General features: G+C 41.5%; 1 protein-coding gene across 2 annotated transcripts; it reads right to left on the bottom strand.

Annotated features, from left to right (window-relative positions):
• Positions 1–586: 586 nt before the first annotated feature.
• On the bottom strand, positions 587–13,089 carry usp44 (ubiquitin specific peptidase 44). Of its 2 annotated transcripts, none has more exons than XM_088347405.1 (6): positions 12,867–13,089; positions 9,588–11,147; positions 5,741–5,942; positions 3,991–4,099; positions 3,710–3,924; positions 587–1,209 (listed from the first exon to the last, which is right to left on the bottom strand). In XM_088347405.1, exons 2-6 carry the CDS (start codon positions 11,052–11,054, stop codon positions 1,085–1,087), a joined length of 2,118 nt encoding a protein of 705 aa, XP_088203531.1. In that variant the 5' UTR covers positions 11,055–11,147; positions 12,867–13,089; the 3' UTR covers positions 587–1,084. The 2 variants fall into 2 exon arrangements, with proteins under 2 accessions (XP_088203531.1, XP_088203533.1); XM_088347407.1 differs by lacking the exon at positions 12,867–13,089 and adding an exon at positions 12,297–12,568.
• Positions 13,090–14,007: the final 918 nt, after the last annotated feature.

Here is a 14,007-nt window from a genome sequence, read left to right as displayed (position 1 = left end):
GGTATAATATGACATGGAAAATATCTCATTTTACCTGACTTAACATTTTTTATCTCTATGCAATGAAGAAAAAGGTTTAGTGATGAATGTTCCGCGCCCAGCGCTGTCATTGCGAGCAATTAGAAAACTGCGTTCATAGCAGGAAAACGCTTTTAGGACACAGTAGCTCATTAGTTGCGCATTACAATAACCTCCTATAAACCATTGAAGAATTAGCATCCTGTCGATAATCACAAAAAAAGCGGTACTGATATTTCATATTGTCATTTACCAAATCACCGATACAAATATTACATTCAAGTTAAAACTAATCTGTCATTTCGTTGGTTTACTTGCCAATAGGATACTTTATACAAGTACAGTATTAAAGGAATATTTTTATTGCATTATACTCCTGTTTAAGGGGCACATAATGATCACATGTCTAGCTAAAATGCCCAAGATCAATTTACCTTAATTTAAAATATACAAATTAGTCTTCCTGGGAATAGCCCCCCCCACAAACCCACAAAAACTGTCCACCCACCCGGGTCTCACAAAATTGGATAGTGAAGCACTGCTCACATTAAGTATTGACCAGACGGAGTTTGAGTATAAAAGTGGAAAAATATTCTCATTTTATTGAGGTAATTTTCTCTTTCAAAAAATGAGGTAACAATTTGCATAGTACTACACACAAACGCAGTAGGGGATGATAATTTGTGCTTTACTTTTTTGTGCAGCATCCTCCTCCATGGAGGTCAAAATCTCAAGTGCACATTTCATACAATCACGCCCCAGGTTCCGTAAAAAAGGTGTTGAATTAGGGAACAAATCTATCTTAATAAGTCTGGCCTAAAAAAATAAACCTCCATTAAAAAAACGGGGCACTTAATTAAAAAAACCATAATAAAATCCCAGGGAAATCGGGCCTTTTTTACAGGCTTTCAGGTCCCGCCAACATCTGTGTTAGCAGGACTGTTTGTGTGCAAACGTTGTGGAATTAAAGTCGAGTGGACGCAGAAGATCGCCGCGATAATGTCCTTGGTGAAACAGCATCCCCAGCTTCCAAGATACAGAAGATCATCACAGTAAAGTCCTTTCCCTACGAGAGCCGACCTTTGTCCTGGGTGACTCTTTGCGTGTAGAAGAGGATGTAGGCCTGCGCCCGGCACACTTCGTCCACGGAACACACGCTCATCTTGGAGTCGTTGCAGTGGACCCAGAAACCTGCCCAAAAGGAAGTTAGTGGCGCTCGCTATAAAAGGGATTTCTGGGGGACAATTCACAATGACTGATAAAATGCATCAAGTGTGCAACTGCCGTCAATTCTGGACTACAAAGCGCACAGGATTTTAAGCCGCAGCCCTAAACGGGTATAAAAGTGAACCCGATTTACGTCCTTTTTGTACTTAAAAAACAAAACACAGTGGGTGAAATGCCTAGTGCAGAAAAAGTCACACATTGCGGACTAAATCTTAATGAACTATTGCAGCAGTCAATCTCAATTAAATGGACATTACCATCGACGCAGAAGAGCAACAAAAACATTCTCCCCCCAGAAAAACAACAACCTCTGTCTACTTTACTGACTAAAACTCAGAAGCCTGTATAATCACAGCAGCCTGTAAGCATCCTGATCCATGTGACTTATCTTAAACTCTCCCATCCCCTGCACACATGACAAAATGAGAGGAGACAAAGTAATTCTGCTACTACTATACAAACCCCCCAATTCCAAACCCTAATGCCAAGCGCCAAGCAGGGAGGCAATGAGTACCAATGTTGTGAGTCGGCAGAGGCTTGAACCAGCGACCTCCCAGTGTCGGGACGGGCGCCCTACCCCCAAGGCCACCGAGCCTTAGTAATAATCAGTACAAATATCATTGCTTGTGCAATATTTGGGTGTCCTTGTAACAGTCCACCAAAATCACATGACATTGGCAACTCCGAAGCAAATTCGCTGAAATACACAAGTCAATCCGCTGGCCAAATAAATCAAAAAGTATCAGCTAGTTATTGATGTAGGGATCCCATTGTTTAAAATCTACGAATCATGATGTATGTTGTGGCTGCAGCTGACCATTCTCTACCCCAGGGGTCAGGAACCTATGGCTCTTTTAATGAGTACGAATAAAATTGGACAAGTCCATTTTTATTAAGTTGCTTAATCCTGTGCCAAGACAATACTGATTTAACAAGGGTACGGTTCAGCATACATAAAAGACAACTTTAACTACAGTTTACAGACAGGGTGTTACACCAGCAGACCCCATTGTAGCTGTAAATCGCAAAATTATCCTTTATATGGAAGCTCATTAAACAATTCCGGTTCACAGTTGATACACTTCATGATTTCAACTCGCAGAACAAACTTTAACCCAAAGAAACTTTTTTTATCCAGAAGCTCTAGCAAAGCACCAACTTCAATTTGAATGGGTAAGAGATAGGAAAGGGTGGAGCTTTACACAAGATACTTTCATAAAAAGGGTCTCAAGGCCCCCTCTGCCAGACCAAAGTGGTACTACAACTTCCCAACCAGATCCAATATTCTTATTTGCATTAACGTGCTTAGTGGCTCATAAATTGAGCAACACGACGAGAATTTATTCGATTTGATCGTTTCGTTGTTGGAGCCCTAGTTGGTATCCTTGTTTGCAGTGTTTGGTATGTTTTTACAAAATAAACTTTGCTTGCACATTTTTTCAAACCATTATTTAGATAAAAAAATTGCAGACAAAATGAGCCTCAACACTCTTAAGTAACTGCGGGAGGGAGTCGGATTTTAAAGTTTATATATATATATATATATATACTGTATATTAATATGGGACACAGACTTTGGCATTATTATTATTATTTCATAAATGTTATGAAACCGTCAAATATCACACAGTGAAATAAACTGCGCTGAAGAATTAGCTTTAGTCTGGAGAGTGGGTTTGGCAGTTTTGTTAAAATTTGTCTTAAAATATAAGGTGTGGCTTAGAGGTAAGATCGGGCCTATAAAATCCAGCCTGACCTGACCCGCAGGTATGAAAGCCCGAACACGATCGATTAACTTGATTTGAGGGACCGCGCCCAAAGTGAACTACACCAATTTGAATTTAAACGTACCACCTCAAACACCCAGTTCACTTTCTACAAACTCTCAAGAATCTCCTTCCCTCAAAATGTTTTTTCCTTGGATGAACACGATTCATGCAAGTCACCCATTTTGACTTCAAAACAGCAATATTTTTATGGAAGATATGTTACTTTTCTGTATTCCCGCTGTTTCCCCGCGCTCCATTGAATTTCTCCCCTTTGACATTCAGAGCACGGGGCAGAAATCGCATTGCGATGCTTTGCTTTAATTTAAGAGTCAGATTCCCTAATCCTAACCAGTTCCAAACTGGTTGTGGCGAGAAGCGCCACTGCGTCACCTCAACAGGGACTGCAGCTGGTGAGATTCACGGGAAGGGGGGGTTTGGGGTTTTTAAGGGTTATTTATCTATCTTCGTTATTCATTATTCATTATCCGTTATCGGTCAGTTCATAATACGCTACAAAGCCTAGGAGCCGGGACCCCAGGGCGTGTCCGAGGTTGCCGCTGACACCTTTGGAACGATACATTCCGCGACAAAAAGAATAATTTGCATACTATTGTACGCTCCAGTGTTTAAAATGCAGAAAAAAAGTAGCAGCTTGTAGTCCAGAATTTAAGGTACTCTTTAAATAAGCAAATCACCTCCTGCTGAGTTATAGCAATACGCGGTATAGTGGCCTGAACCGAAACCTTTCCCATGATGCATCACCACAGCCGAAAGCTCATACAGGAAGTGTTTAGAACGCGGCGAGCCCGGCGGGACACAGGTGTCGCTGCAGCAGTACGGCTCCATGTTGAGGACCTGATCGAAGCTCACGTGGACACCGATCTTCTCCCGGTGGTTGCGGCCGGACCACCTGCGAACGCACAAAAACGTTTTTGCAAAGGAAGCTATTTTACGTACCGTGACTGGCAGTCCAAACCTGAAGCGTTTGAGGTGGAGCCGCAAAACCTGAGGCAGCTTGTGGATCATCAGCTGTTTTTGTGCTTCGGTCAGGAGGACCGCTTTGGACAAAGACCGCCTTCGCGTTGCTAGTCAACAACATAGAAAAATGAAAGAGTCTCAATGTCATATATTAAGAAGAAGGGGGACCATATTTTGGACTATAAGTCGCACCAGCCTAATAATTGCTAATTAAGAGGGAAAAATACATAAGTCGCAGCTATAAGTCCCATTTTTGGTATCAATCGACAAGTCAGCAAGGTTGAATTGATCAACACATGCCTTGGTGTGAAAATAACATGTGAAATCTTATACCCAGAAATAATGTGTCAGTAATTTCACAGAAAACTCTCATCGGAGTATAATTTACACCACTGGCAAACTATGAAAAAAGCTGTGACTTATAGTCCAAAAAATACCGTACTTGTAGAAATCAGTCCGAAAAATTCATCTTCATTCGTGTACGATAGTCACTCGTTTTTCGCATGGGTTGCGTTCCCAAAGTAACCCGCTGGAGCCATGAAGTAGAAACCTTTGTTTATCAAATACTCTATTATGGGAGTCTCCAACATAGTGTCCTGTAAGGACAGCTCTGGTGACCGTGGACCTGTTCTGAAAATAGCTCACCAGTGCTGTGTCAATGTGATTTTCTAATAAAATGATTATTTTTGTGATGCACTGAGTCTACATAGCCCTACTTACAATGATTGACATAGTAACAACAGTAATAACATGATAAATTGTTTTATTATAAATGCAAATTGGGTGTCCTTTGCACTAAATAGTAACAAAAAGTAACTCTCAGCTTGCAAAGGTTGGAGACTACTGCTTAATTATATATTGAAACGAAATAACAAAACCCAATTTATAGACTGGAGCATTTGTTTAACAAATATAAGTACTGTACTTTGTGAATGCATATTAAAAAATAATGCAACAGAATTGGAACCCGGGTGATGGCGCCGGCATTTTACCATTAGACCTCCAATGGTACAGATGATGTACAAAAAGGCATTAGACCTTATCTCACCATACTACTTTCACTCACGGTGCCAGAAACACTGAATTGCATTGTGCATTCTGATAGGCGAAACAGTGTCTCCACTTCTTCACCTGTGCGTCAATAACGTTATGAAAGACAGAAACAGTGCAACACGGTGGCACAGAGGTTACAGCGTGTGCAGCACAGTTCTGAGGTCATGAGATCGAACCTCCTGTGTGGAGTTTGCATGTTCTCCCCGTGCTTCCGTGGCTTTCCTCGGGGCACTCTGGTTTCCTCCCACATTCCAGAAACATGCATGGGAGGTTAATTGGTCGGTCCAAATTGTCCATAAGTGTGGGTGAGCGAGTGAGTTGTATGTCTCTGTGTGCCCTGCGATTGGCTGGCAACCAGTTCAGGGAGTCCCCTGCCCACTGCCCCAAGATAGCTGGGATGAGGCTCCAGCACCCCCGCGACCCTACTGAGGATAAGCGGTGCAGATAATGGATGGATGGATAGGTGGAAGACAGAAACAGAAAAAATAAAGCCTTTCAACAAAATACTACGCAAGCTCTTAACCCGAGAGGTTGTTGACAGCACAGGTAGAGAAGAGGCAAAGTGACCGTTTAGCCAATCAGAACGCAGAACACAATGCATTATGAAAATCCGTAAAGGATGACCAGCGCAAAAAGTAAACTGCTATATAGCAAAGGATTATGACATTTCAAAACTTTGATGTGGGTGTACTCACAGTTGCAGTGGTCGCAGGCGTAGATGTTACCCTCGAGGGCTTCGGTCTCTGTAAATTTGGCCAACATTTCGGTGATGTGACAGGAGGCCTGCGTGGCAGACTCGCGGAAGCTGTTGTTGTGGTAGCGCTCAGGAAACTCCAGCGACAAGTCCCAGAAGGGCTCTACCGTGTTGGAGCGATGCTCGCAGGACACGCAGGTCACCTGATAAACAGTAAATGGACTGCATTTCTATAGCGCTTTAAACCAGTTGCTGAAGACCTCCCAAAGAAAACAATGTACTTCACACATACCCATTCACACACACACACACACCGATAGCAGAGTCAACCATGCAAGGTGCCTACCTGCTTATCGGGAGCATTAGGGGTTAATTGTCTTTGACATTTAACCCTGAGCAGCTGGGATTAAAACCTGCAACCGCCCTACCTCCTGAGCCACAGCCGCCCATAAAACCCAAAATGCTGTTGCGCAACTTAATCTCCGGAATGAAGTTGAAGAAATAGCAATTAGCATGAGCCGTCTGTTATTTTTATATTATTCTACCTATTTGCCAGGTCTTTGTTTTGCAATTTTGGATGATTACCCTTTTGCTTTTGACCTGGTTTTCTTCCAATTCTTTATACCCGAAAATAGATGCGGGTAGTCATCTGTACCATCCATCCATTATCTGCATCGCTTATTTTCAGTAGGGTCGCGGGGATGCTGGAGCCTATCCCAGCTATCTTCGGGCAGTGGGCAGGGGACACCCTGAACTGGTTGCTAGCCAGTCGCAGGACACACAGGGACAGACAATTCACTCGTTCTTTCACACCTAGGGACAATTTGGACCGGCCATTTGTCCTGACATGCATGTTTTTGAAATGTGGGAGGAAACCGAAGTGTCAGGAGGAAACCCACGCAAGCACGGGGAGAACATGAAAACTCCACACACGAGGTTCGATCTCATGACCTCATCTGTAGCAAATTCGGGTAATTTTATTTTGCAGTTTGTCACAGTCACTGTTAATATTTTGAAAAACAAACATTTTTCAATTTGTCAATATATTTTTAAAAATATTAAAATTCTTATTTTTTGTTTATTAACATATTTTTTTTAATTTCCACCTAGAAATCTTTAAAAAGGCCGTACTTTTTACGATTTCTGCGACTACTGAGAGGTAAGTGGTGGGGAACTATAGTAGTGGCTTGGGGTAAATTGTGAGGAATAGTAGTGGGGTATAGTTCTGAACATTTTTAGAGCAAAAAAAAAGCATTTGATACCATTAATCATAATATACTATTAAAAAAACTGGAAAGATATGGCATCAGGGGAGTGGCTTTGAAATGGATTCAAAGTTATTTGACGGGGAGGAAGCAATATGTAAAAATGGGAGAGTTTTCATCTGAATATTTGGACATCTGTTGTGGAGTACCACAGGGTTCTATCCTGGGACCAAAGCTATTTAATTTATATATTAACGATATTTTTAATGTTTCAAAACTATTGAAAATAGTAGTATTTGCAGATGACACTAACATTTTCTATTCAAATGATAACTATATGGATTTGGTAACCTGTATTAATCGTGAACTAATTAACCTAAAAGTATGGATGGATATAAATAAATTATCTTTAAATTTAAATAAAACCAAAGTAATATTCTTTGGTAATCGTAAGGCAAATCAAAATTTTGAAGTAAAAATGGATGGTGTCACAATAGACATTGTATCAGAAATTAAGTTTTTAGGTGTCATAATAGACAATAAACTAAGTTGGAAAACACACATCAGACACATACAAACAAAGGTATCTAAAAGCATTTCAATAATTAATAAAACCAAAGTTCTTTTACATTATAATGCATTGTATTTATTATATTGTTCTCTCGTTCTGCCATATTTAACATATGGTGCAGAAGTCTGGGGAAATAATTACAAAAGTTCACTACAGCCCCTTTTTATCCTTCAAAAACGTGCAATAAGAACCATACACAGGGTAGGATATCGGGATCATACCAATATTTTATTCATGCAGTCCAATTTATTGAAACTGGATGATTTAATAAAATTTTTCACTTCACAACTGTTATTTAAAGTCAACAAAAACATAGTGCCAGAAAACATACAAAGATTATTCACTCGGAAAGAGGGAAATTATAACTTGAGGGGCTGTGGTGAATTCAAAATCCCAAAGGTGAGAACCACCAGGAGAAGTATGTGTGTGTCTGTGTGTGGAGTCAGACTTTGGAATAATTTGCAAAATGAAATCAAACAATGTCCAAATATCCATGTGTTCAAATTTAAATACAAAAAAGCATTACTGGCGAAATACAGAGATGAAGAAAATGGGATATGAGGGAGACTGGAAATACTGCACTTCAAACCATGGCTAACTTGTTGTTATTGTGCTATTATCACATTAGAACTGTTATAAATATTGTGTTTATTTTTATTGATATTATCATTGGTGCCGCAGTGACATTATGCGCATTATGACGTTGAGGGATGGGTATTGCGAAGATTAGTGTATAAAATATGTGATTATTGTAACTTATAATTATTGATATCTGACCTATGTAATAAGTATATCCATGAGATTTTGTTGTATTGTACACAAGAGGGAGCTATCTATAAAATGTATTTAATAGGGAAGATAAAGGGGTAGGAAAAATAAGCATCTGCTTCTGACTACCCCTTTTCGAACATTTTGTGGGACATTATTTCGTTGTTGACTCATTGTTTTTGTCCTGTTTTTATTTTTATGTTCGAAATAAAATTTTCATTCATTCATTCATTTCATTCAGAGTCTAGGGTGAATAGTAGCAGTGAGTAGTGTTAAAAGTGAATTGTAAGATAGTGAGTAGTACTGAACAGTTTTACAGTCTAGTAAGCAGTAATGAACAGTAATCGAGACTAATTAGCAATAGTGAGTACTGGTGACTACGAGCAGTGGTTAGTAGATATGAGTGGTAGTATTCGCCATCATGCCACTATGAGTACCCCTAAAAACCAAAAACCTTGAGGAAGGCTGGGCAAAAAAATTGTAAGAAAAATGATGCACTTTGGTCACAGAGTCTCCCCATTTTATAATCTTCTTTGTACTTTCTAGCAGTTGTTTTTGGTTGCACTTCACCACACAGTGACATCTAATGATAATACATGATGTCCCTTTTAAATTACATTTTTCAATAACATTATCAATTTTCATACATCATGAACTGAACCTACAAAAACAAGATCTAAAAATAAAATCAAAATAAAGCCGGAACAATAAGAATCAATTATACTTGTCTTATTTTGCAGTTAATTTTGTTTTTGAACGTGACATTCCCAAACTAATGTAAACACACCCTGAGGTAGGGGAGCATGATTTTGAAAGTAAAGTGCATTTTCTGTGCTAGTTGTTTTTTTTTTGTGAGTACTCTCGTTGTCCTCGGGTCAAAATGTGCAACTACAGTCTTGTAAAAGACCCAGAAAATGCCCCTTAAACAATATATTATGTAACTTTAATTGTTATGACATTTCCTACAGTAGAAAAATGTAATGTTGTTTTTATTCAGTTCCCATGTAAGCTGTATATAAAAGTACAAAAACAGTCCATAAAATTGAGACAATCATATTGACATGCTTTAACCTGACGAAAACAGCGCCCTCTTCTGAAGAGCTTTATTAGAAATCCTTGAAAAAAACGCAGTGTCTTGCGACTACACAATCGCACTAGGTAACATCATCGATTAGATTTACCTTAATTATGCATTGAAAAAGACGCACCCTGAATAGACACACGGGCACAGTTTTAATCTGCACTCAACCCAAATACATATATTTCCCATGTTCTGTTCACATTTCTTTTTTTGTACATCTCACCTGGCTTAGCAGCTGTCCATGAAAGATGGTGTTGACGACACTGAGGACCTGCTTGATGAGGCGTTTCTGTGTGTGCGGCACGTCATCTGCGCTAGGTGTGTGCGGGCCCGTCCCCGTGCTCTCCAGTTCCTGTTGCACTTTGTCCAGCAGCTCGCAGAGGAACTCCTGTGCGTCCTGTTGCGCATAGCCACGGAACGCTGGGATAAGTTGCCACACTGAGTGCAGCATAGCAAAGGGCGACACCAGGGCCCACTTTCCCGACCACATGACTTGGAAAAGGGTGTGCAATTCGTGGCACAGGGAGATGTGCTTGGAACTGGGCTCCTTAGGTTGGATTAGCTCCATACTACGGCCCCGCGAAGCACCGCCACTCAGCCCCACAGGGGTTCCTGTCCTATGGGGTAAAGGCTTGGCCGCTAATTGGCCGTGCACAGCCGACGCCAGCAGCTCCAGGCCCTGCGCCAGATCCAGCCGCAGGAAACATTCCCTGAAAACGTGCAGGTGGCTCAGCACCTGCAGAATGGAGTTCATGTAGCATGTGTTGCCAAGGTTGCGCAAGCCCGTCACGCCAGGGGTGACGGTGGGGCGCCGTTTGAGGGGCGAGCCGCCTTCTTTGGTGGCCTGTTTTTGACGGCTTGGTGTTGGGCGAGTAGTCTTGGCTGTAGATTTGCGTTTGGAGCTCGGTGAAGAACAACGCTTGGATTTGGATGGAGTCTTTTTGACACTCCTTTTGGGTGTTACCACGGTCCGTTTCCGGGAGCATGGTTTGGACGTCGCAGTCTTTTTGGGCGTTTCTGCAGCGGCGTCTAAAGCTCTCCAAGTCCTCCGACGTAAGCGGCGGCTCTTCCTCTGGGGGGCGTTCTCCAACTTCTCTTGCAGTTGTCTCTTGAGCGCACGTCTTCGTTCTTTGGCCTCCCGTTTTCGCTGCTCTTCCTCCTCATGCCGTCTTTCCTCCTCCTGCCTCGCACGACCGCAATCCGTCAGCCCGAACCAGAAGCGGAAAATGCGTCCCATCAGTGCGCGGCGGCGGTGCCAAAGAGCGGTAAACATGCGGTCTTCGTCACGCAGCTGAAGCTCGCTGGCACCGCAGAGCATGGGGGCTTCTGCCGCTGATCGCAGAATGCGCCCGCTGCGAGTGGTGACCTCGTAGCGTTGGCTCTGGATGGCACTGAGGGTGCTCCGGAGCAGCTTCAAATCCCCCGTGGCGTTGTCATTCAGGACGTAGTCGTCGCACAAGTAGCAGAACACATAGAGATCGTTTACCTCCATGGCTAACGGGTGGCGTTGCTGTTTGAAGTGCTGCAGAGCGTGCTCCTCAATGTAGCGCCCACACGCCACATGAGCGCATCCCAGGCAGGCCCAGATGGACTCTGTGGTGTTGCAGTCCATGCAGTGCCACTTCTGCGGGTTGAGGATTGAGTGGTCCGGAGCCAGCCGCAAACGCCCCACATGCTTGCAGCGATCCATCGCAATAGGGACAAGGCGCTCGCTCAAAGCTGTCACGTTGGCTTCATATCACCAAGGCAATAACAAGGGACACCCCCTTCCATGGCATACCGTCTGCGGAGAGCAGCAAACACATTTAGAATACTTTTCAGGTTTTTCGGATCAGTGCCACTTCTTGAAATCTCATAAAAATGTCCATATCTCAACTCGAAGAACATCTAGGACGTTGGGTCAGTGTTTTTATTAAGGTTAACGATTCATAAATACAGTAATACCTCTTTATACGAGCACCTCTCAAAACAATAAGTTCAGTATCTGAGTTGTCTTATTAGCAAAAATCTAGCTCGCTATACAAAGAAAAATCCAGTGCACGAGCAGTCCCAGAGGCTACGACTAGAGAACGCTCAAGACTCCTCACAGCTCGTTACTGCTTACCGTCAGCATCGGATTGTGGGTTCACTTAAATGCTTTTGGTAATGGTAAACAAGCCAATCCGTTTTTAATTATTTAATATCAGAAAAATGTCCCCGCTAAACGAGGAAACGAGGAATGTCCACAATTCTGGAACATATTCAACTTGTACTTTCTTTCATCAAGTTTTTCTGTGACGTTTGTTTAGAACCTCATAATTTCCATATCTTAACTTGAAGTACTTTGGGTCAATGTTCTTAGGAATAAGAGGTTAACTATTTCTAAATAATACACTAAAGAACTGTATCGACATTGCAAAGCAATGACCTTCGTTTTTTTCTTAATGTTATCTAGCTTCCCTTCTTGGTCAATTTTTCCTTTGTAGGGTCTGGTGCCGTTATTTTTGTTTTGATTTTTTGATACGTCTTCCTTGCAAGGCAAAAATAGGGGTAGGCACTTTACAGTTTTTTCTTACTCCCTTTGGGCACATGTTTACACATTGTATAATTGTACTGTTGGTTGGATTCCTTAACCACTAGGGTCGCAGGGGCACCATTTCCTGTGGTGTGTATTGGGCAAGTAAAGCCTGGTGGCACCAAATCCTCTCTAGGCCATCATATTTGTGCAAATATTTTTTTTACTTTTGAGAATTAATGTTTCATGCTGTTGTTTCTTTTGTTATGTGCCTAAATAAAAAGCCACAAACAAAAATAAGAAATGGTAAATGGTCTGCATTTATATAGCGCTTATCAAGTCAATGAAGACCTCCCAAAGCGCTTTACAGTGTGCTTCACACTAACCCATTCACACACACACACTCCCACACCGATAGTGGCCATGCAAGGCACTGACCTGTGATATTGACATGATATCCATGTTTTCCACCTCATACAACCCTATTGTAAAGGTCTGAATCGTCATAACAAAACAAATGCATTTAATGTCGTGAACGTTACGCAGGCGAACATGTAGCAACAAGTTGAAAAACAACAGGAAGTATGCTGGAAGTGTGCTACAATCAAAGCTTAAGCACGTATTACGATGAATTAAAGTACTTCTTTAATATAAGTGTAGCTTGTTATTTCTATATTTAAAAACGTGACGAGTGCTCAAAACTAAAGCTGATTGCGTAGGACTGGTATGAAAGTAAACAAACACTCTCGAGCTTTGAAACAACTAAAACAACTTAATCAAACAAAAGGATTCTACTCAAGGGTGGAAATTTCCGCAAGAGTTAATCCCACATTTTGTCACATTATGTAGACTCTGACTGAATAACGAGCATGCTAGGCTAACATTTAAGTGTGCTAGCTGCAGCTAGACGCTATCACATTTTGGCTGAGAAGCTTAATTAACGAAGACTCGTTCGAATTTGCGTCAGTACGCAACTACGTCACATAAAAGTGCAAAAAGAAATCATACCATTTTCCCATTTTTTACGCGAGGACATTCAACGCTGTGCTTTTATTACTCCATGGGTAGTCGCCATCTTGCTAGCTAATGTCGCGTGGTTTGGGTTGAGGGCAAGCGCGTTCACGAAAACATCTCACTTCACCTCACTTGTTGTTATATTTTCCTATGATTTCTCTTTTGGGGCTGCATAGCGCTTGGGATAACAAAAAAAAACATTTTACTCCTTGCATACTTTTCACTTGTTACCACTTTTTATTTAGTTTTATCAGTAAGCTTCTAAAATAAAGGACGTCAAAAATCTATTTTAATTATACACCTGCCATTTTACTTTAATTCATCGTTATAAAATGCTTGAACTCTATAAAGACATTTTCCACTGTTTTAAATTAAAATTTAAATATTTTAATCAATTTTCAATATTACAAAATCCTCCCGAACCACGATAAATGTTATCTTTAATATTTTTTTATATTAGTGCGGTGTTTTTCAACCGGTTTGATCCAAGGCACAGTTTTTTTCGATTAAAAAAAAAAAAGAAAAGCAAATATTTCGTGACACACCGTCTGAGGAAAATATGCAAAATTTAGTACCTGGCACCAGTTTCATGTTTTTAGAGTTTTGGTCACCCTGACCCGAGTGACATGGCCGCTTTCTCGTGTCCCGTTTCATCTGGAGGGTCGAAAGCATGACCAACTTGGGTGCCGATGTGCTTAACTTGTTTGGGTGCTCGGGCAATTGGGGTGGCCATGGTCCCAAAAAATTGCGTGTTTTTTTGTGCTATTTTATTCTCCTTTTTTCTTTTCTTAGTTTTTTTGTGTACGTGTTTGTCTTGCTGTCGGTCTCCCCTCTCGAGGGAAATGACCAGTATAGATGGATATGGATATACAATATCATGTTGCCTAAACGGACTTTATATATTTTGGTAAATACATTTGATGTCATATTGGAATTTTTATTTCAACCAGTATGACTACCAAGGGCGCTACGGAGGATGGGGGAGAAGGGGTCGGTAGTACCCATCCAGGGACACGCTCTGCCCCCCTAAGAAAAGTGGAAGTACTACTGACGGCATTTGGGCACCGCATACTAGCCCGGACGTCCCCACAGAGCAGCGCCTCCCAGGGAGATGGTAAACCTCAGCAACCAGGTT

This window comes from Urocampus carinirostris, chromosome 11 (genome assembly GCF_059441175.1).
Source record: "Urocampus carinirostris isolate Australia breed hairy pipefish chromosome 11, RoL_Ucar_1.0, whole genome shotgun sequence".
In the NCBI taxonomy this organism is placed as follows: Eukaryota; Metazoa; Chordata; class Actinopteri; order Syngnathiformes; family Syngnathidae; genus Urocampus; species Urocampus carinirostris.
Note: the sequence above shows the minus strand (reverse complement) of the source record. Positions and strands in the feature narration are given on the sequence as shown.